Genomic DNA, 19,744 nt, shown 5'->3' with positions numbered 1-19,744 from the left:
CGTAGTTTAAAGTGGCTCATGTAGCATATTCTTATTCGATTCTTTTGTACCCAGAGTAAAAATAAGAATGAAACTACGTGTTGGCATTGTTCCAAAAAGACCCAAATTGTACATTTTCACTTGCAAACTGGCTGTTTTTGCTGGATCTGGAGTGAAAATAAACTTTATACCAAATAGTGGTCTTTTAACACAAGGGCGTAAAATCGTCATTTTTAGTGAATCATGTCGCACTTTCTTATTCGATTCTTTCGGACCTGGAATGAAAAAAAGGACGAATCCACGTGATGGCTGATTTCAAAAAGACCTAAACTGTACATTTCTATACTCAAACTAGCCGGTTTTGCTGGACGTGGAATGAAAATAAGCTTTCATCTGAGTCGTGGTACTTTAACACATAGCGCCGAAATCGTCAATTTCAGTGGCTCATGTAGCATTTTCTTATTCGATTCTTTTGTACCCGGAGCAAAAATAAGGATGAATCTACGTGTTGGCATTGTTGCAAAAAGACCCAAACTGTACATTTTCAGTCACAAACAGGCCGGGTTTGATGGATCTGAAGTGAAAATAATTTTTAACCTTCGTGGTTGTATTTTAACACAAGGGCCCAAAATCGTAATAAGACAGAAAGATTTAGCACGAGGTCAAAAATTTTATAAACACGAGTTCCCTATGGAACTCACCACACAAGTAAGACAGAAAAATCTTCCATGAAGTCAACATGCTGCCCAGAAATAAGGTCAGTTACATAAGGAACCCACCACCCGAGTAAGACAGAATAATTTAAGACAACGGCAATATGCTGTTCTTAGATAACGTGAGTTCCATAAGGAACTCACCACCTGAGTAAGACATTTTCATTGCCTTATGTGATACCTTTAAATAAGGATGGGTCCACGTGATGGCGGATTTCTAAAAAGACCTAAACTGTACGTTTCAAGTCTCAAACTGGCCAGTTTTGCTGGATATTGAGTTAAAATAAGAGTTAACCTACGTGTTGGTATTTTAACAAAATGGAAGAAAAAGCGTCATTTCCAGTGACTCATTAGCACTTTCTTATTCGATTCTTTTGGACCTCAAATGAAAATAAGGATGAATCCACGTGATGGCGGATTTGCAAAAAAGACCCAAACTTTACATTTCTAATTTCAAACCTTCCGGTTTTGCTGAGTGTGGAATGAAAATAAGCTTTCATCTACGTGGTGGTACTTTAACACAAGGGCCCATAATCGTAGTTTAAAGTGGCTCATGTAGCATATTCTTATTCGATACTTTTGTACCCGGAGAAAAAATAAGGATGAATCTACGTTTTGGCATTGTTCCAAAAAGACCCAAATTGTACATTTTCACTTGCAAACTGGCTGTTTTTGCTGGATCTGGAGTGAAAATAAACTTTATACCAAGTAGTGGTCTTTTAACACAAGGGCGAAAAATCGTCATTTTTATTGAATCATGTCGCACTTTCTTATTCGATTCTTTCGGACCTGGAATGAAAAAAAAGGACGAATCCAGGTGACGGCTGATTTCAAAACGACCTAAACTGTACATTTCTATACTCAAACTGACCGGTTTTGCTGGATGTGGAATGAAAATAAGCTTTCATCTGAGTCGTGGTACTTTAACACAAAGCGCCGAAATCGTCATTTTCTGTGGCTCATGTAGCATTTTCTTATTCGATTCTTTTGTACCCGGAGTAAAAATAAGGATGAATCTACGTGTTGGCATTGTTGCAAAAAGACCCAAACTGTACATTTTCAGTCACAAACAGGCCGGGTTTGATGGATCCGAAGTGAAAATAATTTTTAACCTTTGTGGTTGTATTTTAACACAAGGGCCCAAAATCGTCATAAGACAGAATTATTTAGCACGAGTTCAATAATTTTATAAACATGAGTTCCCCAAGGAACTCACCACACAAGTAAGACAAAAACGTCTTCCATGAACTCAACATGCTACCTTGAGATAAAGTCAGTTACATAAGGAACCTACCACCCAAGTAAAACAGAATAATTTAAGACAACGGCAATATGCTCCCCTTGGATAACGTGAGTTCCATAAGGAACTCACCACCCGAGTAAGTCGTTTTCATTGCCTTATGTGATACCTTTAAATAAGGATGGGTCCACGTAATGGCGGATTTCTAAAAAGACCTAAACTGTACGTTTCAAGTCTCAAACTGGCCAGTTTTGCTGGATCTGGAGTAAAAATAAGAGTTAACCTACGGGGTGGTATTTTAACAAAAGGGCGAAAAAATCGTCATTGCTGGATGTGGATTGAAAATAAGCTTTCCTCTACGTGGTGGTACTTTAACACAAGGGCATAAAATCGTATTTTAAAGTGGCTCATGTAGCATTTTCTTTCTCGATTCTTTTGTACCCGGAGTAAAAATAAGGATGAATCTACGCGTTGGCATTGTGTATCTTAGAATTTTTTTTTTTTTTAATAGCGGAGCTCGCAAGGCGCCGAAGGCGCCTTGTGCGGAGCCCCATAGACAGGCAAATGGTATGAAAGAAGGAACACTATGGAAATGAGTTTTCATGGTCAACATGGATAGCGGCATGGTTCGCTTGCGCGTACGAACGTCGTACGGAGTTGCGCAACATGGCCGCCATAGTTTGATGGTAGAAATAGTGAAGCAAGAAGGCCGTATAAAGGCGGCCGTATAAAGGCGGCCTTTAAAATTTAAAGAGGTTTGAAAAGAAAAACAAGAAGCAATGAAACAAAATGTGGCTGAAAATTACGTGTAGAAAGTAATCGACCGCCAAAAAAGTGGACATTGAGAGCCATAATCGATCGATGACTTTCGTGTTTATCTGTAAAGCCAGCATTGTACATGAAGGAGCATTCGAAAGCTAAATCGGGTTGATAGAATAAACAAACCATTTTATTGCTACGGGGTAAAAAAAAAAGAAAAAAAAAGGAAAAAAGAAAAAAAAAAACTTGACCCTCTGGGATTTGAACTCACGACCTCCGGATTCGCAGACTGGCACCTTTTTTTTTTTTTTTTTTTTTTATTTCTGCTAAGACAGCTCTTTTGTGAGCTGTTTATTTACAATTTTAATACTTAACTAGATAGTTTTCAGAGCGAGTACATTAAGTTTGTATTCGTTATTGCTATTTCAACAGATTACTTACAGCAGTGTTTTTCGTTGTTTTACAGGTTGAACAGAAAGTCAGCTTATTGGTAACCACTAAGGACTACTAAGGAGAGATTCTTACATTAAATGTTAAAACATAGCTTATCATTAACTACAGTCACGATTGTGTTATTGATACACCATTTGAAAGGGAAAAGATACTGTGTTCCTTTCGCGTTGTGTAATTTAAAATCTTGAGCTATAATTTGTTTAATCATAGACTTAAAAATTGCTGAGATAGGAAGAATGTTGCTATGAATACGGTATTCTACCGCAGATTTTTGAATGGCATACCTTGCCATATGTAATAGAAAGTTGATTAAATGGATCTTATTCCTTATGTGCTTATTTGATTTCTTAAGTTGAATTCCAAAGAGGATAATTTGGTCTGTCAATAATCCTATATCAATGTAATAGATATTGTGGAGTCTACTAAACTGCTGCGAAACTATAACAGGATCGCGAAACTATTTTCTATTGCTAGAAAGCAGATAATTTACTGTACTCTGAAGTAATTTTTCGTGCCATGAGTAATGATTTTGCCCCGCTTTAAGATTATTATTTCTGTCGTACTGCTGACATTCGGTTTAACCGTGAGCTATTTAAATTTGTCTTGAACCTATAAACCGCCATAAACATTAGTACTTTGGCCGCTTATTCACTAGAATGAAAACATTGTAAGCTCCAGTGAAAATTAATGAGGTTTGAAAAGAAAAACAAGAAGCAATGAAACAAAATGTGGCTGAAAATTACGTGTAGACTGAGTAATCGACCGCCAAAAAAGTGGACATTGAGAGCCATAATCGATCGATGACTTTCGTGTCTATCTGTAAAGCCAGCATCGTACATGAAGGAGCATTCGAAAGCTAAATCGGGTTGATATAATAAACAAACCATTTTATTGCTACGGGGTAAAAAAAAAAAGAAAAAAAAAGAAAAAGAAAACTCGACCCTATGGGACTTGAACTCACGACCTCCGGATCCGCAGACTGGCACCTTTTTTTTTTTTTTTTTTTTTTTTATTTCTGCTAAGACAGCTCTTTTGTGAGCTGTTTATTTACAATTTTAATACTTAACTAGATAGTTTTCAGAGCGAGTACATTAAGTTTGTATTCGTTATTGCTATTTCTACAGATTACTTACAGCAGTGTTTTTCGTTGTTTTACAGGTTGAACAGAAAGTCAGCTTATTGGTAACCACTAAGGACTACTAAAGAGAGATTCATACATTAAATGTTAAAACATAGCTTATCATTAACTACAGTCACGATTGTGTTATTGATACACCATTTGAAAGGGAAAAGATACTGTGTTCCTTTCGCGTTGTGTAATTTAAAATCTTGAGCTATAATTTGTTTAATCATAGACTTAAAAATTGCTGAGATAGGGAGAATGTTGCTATGAATACGGTATTCTACCGCAGATTTTTGAATGGCATACCTTGCCATATGTAATAGAAAGTTGATTAAATGGATCTTATTCCTTATGTGCTTATTTGATTTCTTAAGTTGAATTCCAAAGAGGATAATTTGGTCTGTGAAAGTAATCGTTTTGTCTGAGATGTCACTGATATAAGCCTTTACTGTTGACCAGAAAGGCAGTACTGTTGGACACTGTAAGAACAGGTGGTCTATTGTTTCAGTTGCAGTGCAGTTGTGGCAAGTAATCGTGTGGTAGACGTTTATTTTAAAGAGTGAGTAGGCCGTGAGGAGTACACGGTGGGCTATTTTCCAAGCAATGTCCCCGTACTTATTGGGGAGCAGGGGGCAGTATAATGACTTCCAAAAGGAAGCATTGAAGTTCGGAGTGGGGTGAAGGTTCCGTTTCCAGTACTGTAGGCCGTGGGCCTCCGTGTTTGAGTCTTTCGTGAGTATAAGGTAGAAGAGTCGTGTAGTGAGGTTAGCAAGTGGAGTCCGCGGGGTGTTAAGGATAAAAGTGACTGGGGTGGTGGCGCGGTGGAATGTACACTGTGTGGAGATTAGGCGGGACCACGCGTCAGGGAGGGCTGCTTGGATGGTCTGCAGTTCCCGTAAAACCTGTTCCGGTGGGGTGTCCGGGAGGAGTTCACATATAGCGCGGGCAGGGAGTAAGCCGGGGATAGCGAGGTAACAGATGTCACGCACTTGCGTGACACCAGATGTAATCCAATGTCTGAACAAGAGCGTGTTGTCTAAACTGGTAATATTGGGGTTTAGGAATAGAGGTTCAGCCAAAATGTCGATGAGGGATGCGGGGAGTGGGTCCCGTGAAACATGGGGTTGGAGTTTTGTCCACGCTATTAATAGTTCCCTATGGAAAGCGGGGATTGACTGGTCAATATGATGGGGTTTGAAAGAGGTAGCTAAGGTTCGGGAACCCAGTGTGAACCCGGCTACACGTAAATAATGGGAGACGAAATATTTCCAACTTGCAGATTCGGGGCTAAGTAAACGACGTAGTGTAGTGAGGCGTAAAGCCGTTATTTTCGTCCCAATGCGATGTACGTTGAGCTAATCCAACAGACTCTGCGTTACTCGTTGAATATATCCTATATCAATGTAACAGATATTGTGGAGTCTACTAAACTGCTGCGAAACTATAACAGGATCGCGAAACTATTTTCTATTGCTAGAAAGCAGATAATTTACTGTACTCTAAAGTAATTTTTCGTGCCATGAGTAATGATTTTGCACCGCTTTAAGATTATTATTTTTGTCGTATACTGCTGACATTCAGTTGTTTAACCGTGAGCTATTTAAATTTGTCTTGAACCTATAAACCGCCATAAACATTAGTACTTTGGCCGCTTATTCACTAGAATGAAAACATTGTAAGCTCCAGTGAAAATTAAATAAATGGGGAGCTCCGCTTTTAGGCTTGCCTAAATCTATATATTACTTGTAAATAGGAGGGCCACGAGTTTGTTAGCTTTATAGCTACCTTCTATAAATAAAGACGTTACTTACTTACTTACTTACTTACTTACTTACTTACTTACTTACTTACTTACTTACTTACTTACTTACTTACTTACTTACTTACTTACTTACTTACTTACTTACTTACTTACTTACTTCTTACTTACTTACTTACTTACTTCTTCTCTCTACTCACCTACATTACTTAATTACTTACTTACTGGAATTACTTAGCGGGCAATCGGTATCAGTTGAGCGTACCTTGTAGAGCTTCCTATCTGCCTATTAACTGCCCGAGAGTATTTCCCTCTTTGTTATACGCAGCGAGTTATTGTTGAGTTAAACTTGATGACTGATACCTTCATTCGAACTTCTTAATTTAGTCAAATAGGAATGGCTCGCTTTAAGGAAATTTATTCGTACAAACGGTCTTAAAATGCCTCAAAATACGAATAAATTAATTTTTCTTGTTACAGCATTAAAAATTGGACTCAAAGTGTACAGATAAAACTGGTGAAGTTTATGTAAATGCTATCAGTTATGAAACTACGTTACTATGACAAAACCATCGCAATTAGGTGTATGTCGACTTACATGTGTGTTCGACTAGCTCTTTGTGTATTTTAAGTGAGCGCGAAAAATAACGGCTGCAAATCAAGACTGAAGCATGCCAGACTAAAACGCTGTATCGTTCCCAGTACACTTCGGTTTCGTAAGGTAACCGTAAAATCGTCAAAAGTAATTTCGCTTGCCAACATTTGACGTCGCAATGTTGTCCTATGCTTATATGTGACCTCTCACGCGAAAACGTTCCTTAGGACTTGCCGTTTTGACACGGATAGCCGCGCGTTTGCCGTTCAGTAGCCGTGTGCACGGAAAGGGATGCCGTTTGAGCCGTGTAAGCTATGGTGTAACATAAATTAAGGGCCGTTTGAGCCGTGTGGCCGTTCCGTGTAAAAAAAATTGTGACGCGCATAGAAGCATAAAAACGAAAAACTTAGAGAAAAAAATCTGCTTGGATGCTTTGACTTTGAACTGATTTCGCAGCGCGGGACAGTTATACGCGCGGCCGTTCAACATCATCCGTGTGAGGAAAATTTACATCCGTGTAGCCGTTCGACTTCATCCGTGTGAAGAAAATTTACATCCGTGCAGCCATTCGACTTCATCCGTGTGAATAAAATTTACATCCGTGTAGCCGTTCGACTTCATCCGTGCGAAAAAAAATTACATCCATGTAGCCGTTTAACTTTTTCCGTGTAACAAAAATTTACATCCGTGTAGCCGTTCGACTTCATCCGTGTGAAAAAAAATTACATCCGTGTAGCCGTTCAACTTCATCCGTGTAACAAAAATTTACATCCGTGTAGCCGTTCTCGGTATCAGTGTAGAACGGCTCATCGAGCCGTTTCTCATCCGTTTGCTTGCGCGCGTTTCGCCGAACACACGGATTCCGTAAGGAACGTTTTCGCGTGAGAGGTCACATATCTGAGAGACAAAATATTCATAACTTAAACATTTTTCAAACAAAATAAACATCGGCTCTCAGTTTACAGCAAATTTGAGCAAATTTACACCTATCAGATCAAACATGTCACCGTTTTCCACCAAGACATGTGCATATTATAAATTCAATGATTGGCAACACGCTTTCTTTTTAAGGTTGTGCACAATATATAATTTGACAAGCGTAAACAATACTCACCCAAACACCGATCCAGATCCCAAAATATCCGTAACCTGTCCAGAAATACTACACAGCAGCGTCGGCGATGCCAAAACAGAATAGAAGAAGCCCGACAATGATGTGCACAATAGCAAGGACTCTCGCCATGTTGGCAGCTTTCAGTGAATTGTCCGCCATGTTTCCAAGACGAAGCGCTTAAATCGAACCACACCACTCAAACAAACACTTCTTCGTCAATCATACAAGCGGAAGTTTCGGTACACTGCACACACTTGAACTAATTTTCATTGTGTTTTTATTATTATTATAATTATTACTAGGGCAACTGCACAAACAAAATAGTCACAATCATTTTTGTGATTTTCGTGGTAGTTAATAACGTTTTAAAACAAATTATCACGATGCGCATAAATGGTCGAGGGTCAAAACGGGGTTGGCCGTTAGCCGTAATAATTAAAAAAAAATAACTTTTAGCCGTAAAATGTGTTAACCGTAACGACCAAGCTAAGATGTTCAGCCAAGGGAAATTTGGGCAGAAACTTTAACCCTTTGTGGAAATTAGCTGTAAAAAAAATTTGAAATAAATAGGCTAGATTACTTTCTCATCCAGAATGGGTTTGTTATTTTTATAACGATGGAAATTAACTTTTAACTTTTTACAACAATGGCCGTATTCACACTAGAGACGGACAAATCATCTGAGACAGATAAATCGTCTTATGTGAAAACGGGACGGACAGACTTTGGACGTACAAGTCGTCTGAATTTGTCCATCGATTTGGCCGTCTAGGAAGACAATTTTACCAGGACGACTTGGTCGTCTAGGCGGACAAGTCGTCCAAAAACCGTCTTAGATTTACACTAGACAAACAAATCGTCAGACAACATGTCCGTCCAGACGATTTGTCCGTCTTCTAGTGTGAAAACGGCCAATGAAAATTGATTGTTAACAGTGTAAAGCAATTAAAGTTAATTTAAACACTTCTGTTAAACGTTACGCAAAGAAATTAACCTTAACTCGTAAAAAAATGTTTAACGCGTTAACGGTAAAAGCCAACACCTCATTGAGACTCTCATGGTCAGGAAGCCATTGATATCTGTTATCCGTGCATAGTAGTTTATTACGATTCGTACGTCTTCTCGCAAATGATAAAATAATTATCCTGCTGAGTCTTGTGGGATATCGTCTGATTTAAGCCAACGCGGTCTACGGCCCGGCCCATTTAGCAAGATCACGGGATATTTTGCGTGATTTCGGAGGATGATTTTTAAAATTCTACGGAATGCAATACAAGCTATAACAATTAAAAGACGTCTTGGCTTCCACCCGCATTTATTTGTCCTATCGGTTGCAAATGACTCTATATTAAATTATTGTAACGGTAAATAGGTTGCACATCAAAACGAAACTCTCGCTACGTCAATAACCGTAAATAAACAATTGTCACACTAAAACAATCTAAAAAAAAGCGATTAAAGATGTTTATGATTAGGTTATGGAAGTTTAGCATGTCAGAATAAAATCGCTTTTTAAAGTTGTGAAAAAGAGGACATGCCTTCCATCAGCAGTGCCACGTCCGATGTTTAATACAGCATGCAGGAAACACCGGCAAATCACTCTTGACCCTGGAGGCCGCATACCTGCTATGATGGAGTACTATCATAGCAACATGTACAACGGTTCTGAACACGAAAAACACAAACGGCCGCCCAGGTTCCAATGGCAAAGGCAACAATACCGAGAATCAAAATAATCACAGAGACGGCCATTTCTGTGTCATAAAGAGTGAGCATTTCGCTAGTGTGTCCGTATCTGTATCTGTATACGTCTCGATATCCGGCAATGGACATGCTGTAGTAGATGATGATTACTCCACCAAACACAGCTGAGACGATGGAGAAACCCCTAAATAAACCAGCCTAGAATTTAAAATACGAAACAAACATAGTTAGTTGAAAACGAGCCTTTGTTTGTAGTAATCATTTGTCATAGTCAGCCCAAGGATGTAGTAAAGAAAGGATGCAGGGAAACTACTGGTGGTACGTGTATTATGATGTCATTTTGTGTTACATAGAAGTGAGGCAACCTGGGTTCAAGTTAGATCTTCGTTGAAACATACAGTCAACTGCAGGAGGGCATTTTGCGGGCGCATGCGTGCAACCTCTGTACAAAGACCGCGTGATCTTGGGAATAAAAATGGCGCGGAAGATTCAAACTTTGTTTTTTGTACTGTTTATCGTCACATAATTTAATATAGACGTAAATTTCGCTAAGAAATAGTGTTATGTGTGTGGCAAGGCTCTATAAAGCAGATTTTCTGGCCTGCTTCGGGATCTTCGTTGCAAATCGTTGTTGGGAAAATATGTGGGACAGGTAGGAAAGCCTTCACCGACAAAAATCAAACAGGCCGTAAAAAGAGGAAAACATTTATTCGTGTGCTGGAGTGTGATATATTAGGATCAAAACTTCACATCAAATCAATTGCTGTAATACAGGCAGAGTGCGAGCAAAATTATAGCTTGTCGGGAGATTTTTTGCCTAAAGGGATGGCCACCAAAGAAAATGGTTTTGCCTGAGGGGAAAGACATATTTGGGTGTTCTGCACATGATAATGCAGCTCACTGATGACTCTAAAGCAAAGCCAACTTGTCCTCGACTGGCAACCAGGGTTTCCTGGAACAAGAACTGCAGTTAAATCACATCTAGGCGACACAGAAGTAAAACAGTCGTTATAACAGAACGAACATCAATCTTAAAGAAATAAACATTGAATGGAAAATTGAAAATAACATTGTTTATAGTTAAAAATTATTTCTTAAGACATTTTATGCAGCAGTTATTAGAACGTTTCTGAAATATATATATATATCGCTTGTTCGTTTCATGCTATTTTTTGACTGGTGATCAAGGCTAGATTTTGATAAAGGAGCCAAAAATGTACTAATTAACATAGTAAAATGTAAACAAATAGTCTACCAGCAAAGAATTACCATAACACTTTAAAATTAAGACCGATCGCAGTAATTCTTTTCTTGTTCAACGGAATAATTGTGGTACATCGAAATGTGAAGATATTTTGACCAATGCTTAAGTTTAAGGAAATAATCACAAACGATAGTTTCTCTCTTATAATTAACCAGCGAGAACGTAAGTTAAAGAAAGCTAAAAATTACCACAATAGACCATTTTTTAACGCTACTTTCGCAGCATTAGACGATAGTTCAAGTACTTCAGGCTCCATATATCATCGGTAGACGCTGGAGATCAAGGTTAGATTTTGAGATTTTCGCATCGTGAGAACGATGAAATTGCAGTTTTATGAAAAATCTGAACAAAATCATGACCACTCGCTCAAACCCGGGATACTTGATTATAACATCGTATAGTTAAAACTGCTGTTTTATATTTTAGTACTAAGTAGCCGTAGCGCTTTGTCGGTTTAGATCTCCCGGCTATTAAAAACATGGGCAAGGTATTTAGGTTCTCGACATTCGGTCGCCATTTTGTCTACGTGCAATGTTTAATACACATAGCCAAAGTCGATCAGATAAACGGCACGCTGACACCAAAGTATGCTTGTTGTTGTCAGAAGATAAAGCAAGTATACAGCAAATAAAACTTAAAACACCTTTTATTTTGAGCTAAAAAATAGGCCATAAATTGTGAAAAATATGTAAACAATCGATCAAGGGGAACGTGGACTCTGGGAACGAGATTGTGTCGTGCGCACTAGCCCATATCGACGCATGCGCACGCAAAATGCCCTCCTGCTACAGTCAACTCTCTCTAAGACGGACACCGTCGGGACCGGCCCCAACTGTCCGTCTTAGAGAGGTGTCCGCCTTATAGAGAGTCGAGGTAACGTAACACCAGGAATTTTGAGATTATAAAGCTAAACAGCTATGCATAACGAATACACGTCTGTTATAAGTCGCTTACTTTAGCAAAAACTATAAAGTGGAACAAAAATAATATCAGAAATTCGACTCGTTTGTTCATTACAAACGGCAATACAATAAGTAGAAAACTATATCTTTGGTGCCCATATGCTTACACAGAGAAGTATATTACGTTATAGCGGATTGTTTTTGGTAAGTTTGGTATTCTAAAGGCGCCGACTTACTATGCTTTATGTTGATAGCAAGTTTTGAAATATTATTCACTAAAAAATCACTTCTTGTGCGTGTCCGTTGGCGGTTTTAAAATGTCCGTTATCCGTCTTAGAGAGGTGTCCGTCTTACAGAGAGTTTTGTTACAGTAAAATGACTGAAAAACCTCAGGGACCATAACCAGGTGTCCGTCTTATGGAGGTGTCCGTCTTATGAAGGTGTCCGTCTTATAGAGGTGTCCGTCTTATAGAGGTGTCCGTCTTATAGAGGTTTCCGTCTTATAGAGGTGTCCGTCTTATAGAGGTGTCCGTCTTATAGAGGTGTCCGTCTTATGGAGGTGTCTGTCTTATAGAGGTGTCCGTCTTATAGAGGTGTCCGTCTTATAGAGGTGTCCGTCTTATAGAGGTGTCCGTCTTATAGAGGTGTCCGGCTTATAGAGGTGTCCGTCTTATAGAGGTGTCCGTCTTATAGAGGTGTCCGTCTTATGGAGGTGTCCGTCTTACAGAGAGTTTTGTTACAGTAAAATGACTGAAAAACGGCAGGGACCATAACCAGGTGTCCGTCTTATGAAGGTGTCCGTCTTATAGAGGTGTCCGTTACGAGAGAGTTGAACATATCTCAACATGGCACATTACATTTTTCCCTCCCTCCACTCCCTCTTTCATATTTTTTTCTAATGTAATCTTGAAGTGATTGTACTGAAATAAAACAGCCAAATCTATGGCCAAAAAAGCCCAACTGGGAATGTCTGATTCTGTCCCAGCAAACGGAGCTCAGCCAATGTAACACACGTGTCTTACCAATTAGTATGGCTCATTAATTAAGAAGGAGCAAGATACCTAAATGGCTTATTCGCGCAATAATTTATTCAAATTACTATAATACCTAAAGCTCTTTGGGGCTCGGATTTTTCCTTAGAGCTTGTAATGAGTCGAACTTCTGCCCTCGAAATACTATACATAATATTTTACATATTTTATCTACTTACAAAAGTATTATGGTATATACATCGTTGTTTACGAGTACCAGGAAAACCAAGAGCTCCTGTGATGCACATCTGCAACAGAACAATACCGTTACATTGACAATGAACTCTGAAACGGTATTCATTATTTTGGCGTTGAATCGAGGTGTTCGAGCTTAAATAACTTAGCGAGCGTAATCTGAAGAGAAAACGAAACTTCACAAGGTGCAGTGGCGTGCACCCGGAAGACATAAAAAAAATATAGAGGATTTATTTTAATTTTCATACTGTCAATCAATTGTTCTATAAACAGTTTGTAATCGTCACGATTCGATGACCCTAGTTTTAATGCCGCTTCTTTTACAAGTGCTTTTGTTCATGAGTGAAGCTGTTCTAAGAAGCTTTGCAATACTAACATCACTCTTTTTAGTTTCTAGAGGAATATTGTTTTTTTGGCCCATGCTTAATATTCTAAATTTTCGGCTGAAAATATTCTTGATTATTCTTACCATAAATATGTATTACATGTACTGTTCGTCGAACTGTCATGTGCCTAGTGCTATATAATAAAACATAAAAAAATATTTATTGTTTGATTGGCTTGTTTTGCCGTTAAGAGAAAGGAAGAGTTTTATGTGGTTGAGATAAAAACGTATAATTGTATTGGATTTACAAATTTTCACACATCTCAGCCTCGGGTATTTTCTTAAAATTTCACAAATTTCAGCTTCGATATACTTATAAAATAAATTCGTAGAGAAAAAAGAATGCATTACATGCATTACACTATCCTTGTTTTCATCACCGCGTCGTCATAGTACATAGCCGATCTTCGTTCATCTTCCTTCTTACCTGCTTAGGGGACGGACCATTAATTTCTTGGAGGGGGGGGGGGGGTGAAACATTTTCCTCTGCAAACTTGTTTTTTAGTTTATGCACCTCTGCAAACATTTTTTTTCGAAATTCTTACTGTTTTTTTGTTATACATATCGTGGTTGTAAACAATTTATTTTGTCTTTCCAGGCCCTTCAAACAATTTTTTTCAATATTTTTCATCCCCCCCCCTCCAAAAAAATAATGGTCCGTCCCATCATGCCCGCATTGCAAAATAACAGGTTTTTAACTGTATGGACTGTCAGTATTCAGATTTAGGGGGGTGGGGGACATGGTGGTACAGTATGCGGAAAAAGTTGAATGTGGTTAAATTTGTCCGCTTTTCAAGTCGTCCATATATGTGACCTTGCACGGGAAAACGTACTTTAACGATTTTTCGTTAAACGACTTAAATCGTTTGTTAGTCGTTAGATTACCGTTAGAGCGACTAAGAAAATCGTTAGAAGCGTTAGAATGGTCGTTAGAAAAATTTTCTTTGTCGTTAGAAGCGTTAGAAAAATCGTTAAAAAAGATCATGCACGTCGTTAGATGTATCAAGAAAAGTCGTTCATATCGTTAGTAAAAAATCGTTAGAATCTCCGTTCAAGTCGTTTGAAACTTTGGAAAAATCATTTAGAAATACCTTCCAAGTAGTTTTGAACGCTAAAGGAAGTAATACTTGTTAGATTATCGCTCTGTTATCGTTTAAATCGTTATGTTAGTCCAATTGTTTTATAAACGCACCTCAAACGAATCAGTGTCTTCGACTTGTGTTTAGGAGCTGAGAAATGCGAACACGAAGGCAAGCAAGCAAACAAGAAATAATTTTGTCCCCATGAAGAAGGTAGCGTTGCCGAAACGTCGGGAATTCAGACAAGAGTTTCCGTAAATAAAACCGGTTCTTAACTTTGACTTGTGAAAATTCTGTAGTCGGCAAACGAAACATTCCACATGAAAAACATCGGAGTCGTAAAGCCTTCCGTGAATATTAAATTGAAAGACAGACTTATGTCGCGCCATCGCGTCTATCTTGAAATGAACTTTTTTTAATTTTTTTTGTGAATTTGGCATAAAATTCTTAAAACCTAAATTTTTCTTGAATGAAACTTGTCTTCATTTTTAACACAGATAATGGCGTCAATTATAATTACAGCTTTAGAGGAGTTATACAAATTTTGCTTTTTTAAAGCGGCGCAGCCAAGAGTCTAAAAGTTGGCAAAATTTGCATATGTCAAAAGTAATTTGAAACCTTTCGAATAAACTCCATCGTAAATGTAAATGTAACACAACGCCGCACGCAAGTATCCGATTTAGATTCTTTCATACACATCTAACCGTGTTTTTCTAAAGAAAACTAAATGACAGATTGAACTTTAAGGTTTAATATTTGCGTCCTAAAGCGTCATAACACAAACAAGTCGTACGCGTGACATTACACACGTGCATCATGTTTTGTCCGAAGATCGCCTGATCGCAGGTTATGTTTCATTGTTTGTGATTGCGGCGGGACCGAGCAAACTCCAACTCGGTTTCTTCTTAAAGTTAAGAAGGAAAACACTTAAGAAACTTCCTCGCAATGCTCGTTTTTAATCTGATGTGGTCGAAGAGTCGAAAATATGCGACAGTTATTTTACATCTGCAGCGAATTCTGCATGCTTTCGATGTCAGCAAGATCTTTCCGTGAATGTTTTGCGAACGCACTGTTTTATACCATTTATTTTGGCATTATGAACTTGGAACTTTCGGTAAGTAATAAAGATTTTATCATTTGGAAATGTCTTGGCGTCCTTCTAATAAGCTAGACTAGTTCTTAAACTAGCTGTGTATCATTTCTCGTCCTATTTTATTCATGTTTACTTTACGAAAGTAAAGGCAGTAAAATCAACGCAGTTCAATGTCGCTTTTCAACCTGAATAAGAGTCCCGTTTTCCATGAACTTATCGAAAGAAATCATTTCTTACAACACCAAACTGATCGAAAACAAATTTCGACGTTCCACTCTAGACGAATTTACAAAATAGCTACACGTGAGATATCACCTATAGTTTGAATGGTTCTTGTGAACTTTGAAATTCACTTTTTTAGACTCTGATAAGAAACTGTTATCACGGATAACTAACGTCCATGTCTGAACTCTAATTCTGGCTTGAGACCTGACTCGGAATTTAGGTATCCTTGTACGTATCTTGCCATTATCTTAGGAAATAGATTAAGATTTAAAACATTGAAATAGACAACTGAAAGTCGATTACTTTGTCGCGTTTAAACATTGATATCAAAGCATTTCCTTGTATAAAAATTAAGCTTGCGAATCATAAAACAAACCTCTGAGAGGTCTCAAACACAACTCACCCAAACACCGATCCATATCCCAAAATATATTTTACCAGTCCAGAAGTACTCCACAACACGGTCTGCGATGCCAAAGCAGACGAGGAGAAACCCGTCAATGATGTGTGCGATGGCAAGAATCCTAGCCATATGTACAACCTTCGCTGAATTGTCCGCCATGTTAACGTTAACATAGAGCGTTACCTACCGATATAACCACTTCAACCAACTTCGTCATTGACTATTTACAAATTAAAGCTGAATTTCCGGCTTGCATCACGTACGTAACAAGTAGATTTCCACTATGGCGTTATTTTACGAACGTTATCAGAGGTGAATTTTACTGAATTTACGAGCGCAAAATTAGGTAGAGAAAAAAAAGGTATGGAAGACCTGCGTGAAAAAGCAAGTTTTCCACCTTTCCTGTAACCCCTGGAATGGACGAAGTTTATTCATGTTTGGTTTCTCGTTTCTCAGCTTTAATTCCCACCGAACCTACAAACTATATCTTAATCCAGAGGCAAACGTCGTTCAAACGTGTGAATCAAAATTGAAGTTTATCAGAAATTGAACCGATATATCCGCCTCATAGTAGAGCTTCTCCGAGGGGTTCAAGGAAACAAGGGAAAACGGCCATTAAATTTAATTTAGCAATGGACCATCATTTTCTTGGAAGGGGGGTATGACATTTTTCCTCTACAAACTTTTTTTTTAGTTTATGCACCTCTGCAAACATTTTATTTCGAAATTCAAATTATTATTTTTGTCATACATATCGTATTTGCAAACAATTTATTTTGTCTTTCTAGGCCCTACAAACAATTTTTTTCAATACTCTTTATCCCTTCATAAAAGTCTTAACTAATAAAATATGAAGTTATGTCATTGTTTTAACCCACGAACGTACAAGTAAATTTATACCCACCACCAGGCTTTTCGCTTTATTAAGCCACAGCGAAATGATTTTTTTTTTTTTACTCTAGAAGTTGACGTAAGTTTTATCGGCTGTCACGTCAAATGACGGCATCAACCCCTCCCCCCTCCTTTTACGTCCGACGGTTAAAGGTTAAAAAAAACGATACAGTTTCTAGGATCGTTTGAAAAAGTATACAGCCGAAATAGCAGCAACTAAAACAAAGTACACTAAGGCTTATTTTTTCAGTTTTCTGTGACGTTGATCTGGCTTCTATGGTGTTTACCAGACACCCATCGCACTTGTATGAACATCTTAGGTCTTCACTGGACCCTACAGAACGAAAATTTAAGGGTTATTTACGTTGAAATGAGGAAACCATTAAAGAACAATATATTGAAGGCGTGAGGCTGTAAAATAAAATCTGAAACTCGTGTACAGAAAGGAATACTTTACGAATCGAGTTCGTTGCGTCGATAGCCAAAAGATGCCAGTGGCTGGATCTAGTACAGGAGCGAGAGGAGCTCGGGCCCCCTTCTGATTTCTGGTAAAGACATTCGTTTCAATGACACCCTCCACCTAAAATGTTTTGGGTGTACACAAACAAAAGGACTCCGCCCCTAACGCAAGTTCAAGGTATGGATCCTCAACTGGATACGAGATGACACAAAAAGAGTCTAAACTGAGTCTCTAAGAAGTCATTCAATTTATCATTTCACTGCAGAAAATTGCCATAATTCTCTTTAAAGTGACATTCCCTTGTGATGGCAGTCAATTAACTAGTCCATGCAGAAGGAGCCTCTGATTTTTCACTTGCTAGATAAGCATTGAAAGCTTTCCATTGGTCAGGGAAAACGGGAAAGTTTCCGGTCGGAAAATAAATAGTTTTTTTTTATAAAGTATGGCATGGGATGGAAGTGTTCAGAAACCACCCTAAAACACCGAGCACCGCAAAATTGGCGGCTTACCAGTTATACAAGTGATAACTTGGCGTTTTGTTCCGTCATGTACTGTCCCTGTTCGTATGATGGAGCCATCTCAGGCTGCTGAGATTGGTACCCTGCGGGAGCAACCTGAACCAGCTGAGGTTGGTAACCTGTGGCCAGTACTCTAGCAGAAGGAGCTTGAGCCAACTGAGGTTGATAAACCCCCGCTGCAGAAACAGGTACCATGACCATTTGAGGATGGCCTTCCTGTGCATCTGGTGTGACAGTTTGGACTGCAACCATGCCACCAGCTGCCTGCATCGGAATGGCCACAGCGGGACCAACCGGACCCTGGGTCATGACGTAGCCGGTGTTGGCAGTGTACATAGCTTGCTGGTGGTGAATGAAACATATGAAACAAAAATTAGGAAACATTTATATTTATTATGCAAATACGCAGATTAATTGAACTAAAGAAACGTTCTCTTAGACAGGAAGTACTCGTTTTCGAATGGTAAACTTCAAACGTTGTTTCTATTTGTTAAGTCTTAACTTTGCTGAATTTTAGGAATTTAGCAAGGATATGCATGTGCATGCAGATCAAGTTTCGGATCGATTGCAAATGGTTCCAAAAAATAGAACCTCCCGATGACGTTTTATTAACTTTAACTTCTGCCTTTTCTTACCATCGCAAAGTGACGCCACTTTAAAAAAAAAAACGGAAGTCGAAGCTTGCTCTCTCGCCGTCGAAATGCTTACCATGCTAAATTTACTCTCAGTAAGCTGCTTACCTGTTGAAATGGAGTGCTGTTGCAACAATTGAAGGGTTTAGTCAGACAAAGACACACAGACGCAGCGATTCCAATGGTAAACTCAACAATGCCAAGAATCAAAGTCATAACAGTGATAGCCATTTCTGTTTCGTATTTTTTTCGATAACTGTACTCGCTGTAGTCGTACTCACGGTAGTGATGATAAAAGGCAATGGTTATGCTATAGATGATGATGATAATTCCACCAAGCACAGCTGAGACGATGGCGAAGCCCATAAATATACCAGCCTGAATAGAGTTCAGACAAGAAAACAAACCTAGTCAGTTGAAAACGAGCCTTTAAAAATGATAAGCACAGAAACGGATTATTCGCTCAAGGCAAGTTCAAACCATTAGAAAGCAAAAGCTGAGGCTATAGAGAGCTCGGTTTTTTCTTTTAGGTTGTAAGAGAGAGATAAGTTGTCATGAGATGAATTTGCTCAACTTACAAAAGTTGCGCGTGAAGTACTTTGTTCTTTGCGAGTCCCAGGGATACCCAGACCTCCAGCGATGATCATCTGCAAAGAACGAACATTACATTAAGAATAGAATCTGTCAACAGTCCAGCTTTAAGTGCGCTTCAATCAATAAAACAATCAATCAATCAATGTTATTGCAAACCCAGAAGCAGTTTCTGGGTAGAATCGGTTTTGCAATATCGCAGAATGTTTAGTAATCATCGAATGAAACAAGGAGTTTTTGCAAAGGAGTAACATAAGCGTGGACAACAACACGTTCATAATTTACGAAAATAAAATTTACGAAAAAAAGGACTCCGTTTTGGATAGAAGGAGCCACACAAGGTAACTAAATAGCAGAAACGATCGTCAGCTAGAATAGAATAGAGGTTCCCCGATACGGTTTTCGGATCCCTCCATCCCAGCTAAATTTTTGCTTCATTTCGATAATCAGAATAGTGCCATGTTTGGTACACTTAGTGCAAATTAGTTTTGTTGGCAGATGGCAACCAAAAATTGCATTTTAAATGACGCAAAATATATCTTGCGTAAAAAACGTTCCGCTCTGTAAAACTAAGCGATAAAGCAAAGTTTAATACCAAAAATTAAATTAAAAATTAAACACAGTTTTACCTTGTTG

General features: G+C 38.5%; 3 protein-coding genes across 3 annotated transcripts in view; 1 reads left to right on the top strand and 2 right to left on the bottom strand.

Moving 5' to 3' along the window:
• LOC144665345 (uncharacterized) overlaps positions 1–19,744 on the top strand; it is a 112,504-nt gene that overhangs the window by 89,183 nt on the left and 3,577 nt on the right. The window lies entirely within an intron of this gene.
• Positions 9,163–16,198, bottom strand: LOC144665398 (uncharacterized). The gene is made up of 3 exons (XM_078526655.1): positions 16,017–16,198; positions 12,816–12,884; positions 9,163–9,637 (listed from the first exon to the last, which is right to left on the bottom strand). The coding sequence occupies exons 1-3, from the start codon at positions 16,173–16,175 to the stop codon at positions 9,362–9,364; spliced, it is 504 nt and encodes a 167-aa protein (XP_078382781.1). The 5' UTR covers positions 16,176–16,198; the 3' UTR covers positions 9,163–9,361.
• LOC144665374 (uncharacterized) lies at positions 17,110–19,214 on the bottom strand. Its single transcript, XM_078526617.1, has 4 exons — positions 19,096–19,214; positions 18,626–18,895; positions 17,877–18,227; positions 17,110–17,241 (listed from the first exon to the last, which is right to left on the bottom strand). Exons 1-3 carry the CDS (start codon positions 19,162–19,164, stop codon positions 17,880–17,882), a joined length of 687 nt encoding a protein of 228 aa, XP_078382743.1. The 5' UTR covers positions 19,165–19,214; the 3' UTR covers positions 17,110–17,241; positions 17,877–17,879.

Source organism: Oculina patagonica, chromosome 9 (genome assembly GCF_052425735.1).
Source record: "Oculina patagonica isolate OP01 chromosome 9, crgOcupat, whole genome shotgun sequence".
Classification (NCBI taxonomy): Eukaryota; Metazoa; Cnidaria; class Anthozoa; order Scleractinia; family Oculinidae; genus Oculina; species Oculina patagonica.
Note: the sequence above shows the minus strand (reverse complement) of the source record. Positions and strands in the feature narration are given on the sequence as shown.

Excerpts from the sequence above, each read along its gene's own strand:
- LOC144665398 (XM_078526655.1), bottom strand. The coding sequence starts at position 16,175 with ATGGCGGACAATTCAGCGAAGGTTGTACATATGGCTAGGATTCTTGCC. Across the intron at positions 12,885-16,016 it reads GGATATGGATCGGTGTTTGG|ATGTGCATCACAGGAGCTCT; the intron begins GTGAGTTGTGTT and ends GTTCTGTTGCAG. Across the intron at positions 9,638-12,815 it reads GTATATACCATAATACTTTT|GCTGGTTTATTTAGGGGTTT; the intron begins GTAAGTAGATAA and ends TTTAAATTCTAG.
- LOC144665374 (XM_078526617.1), bottom strand. The coding sequence starts at position 19,164 with ATGATCATCGCTGGAGGTCTGGGTATCCCTGGGACTCGCAAAGAACAA. Across the intron at positions 18,896-19,095 it reads GTACTTCACGCGCAACTTTT|GCTGGTATATTTATGGGCTT; the intron begins GTAAGTTGAGCA and ends AACTCTATTCAG. Across the intron at positions 18,228-18,625 it reads ACAGCACTCCATTTCAACAG|CAAGCTATGTACACTGCCAA; the intron begins GTAAGCAGCTTA and ends ATTCACCACCAG.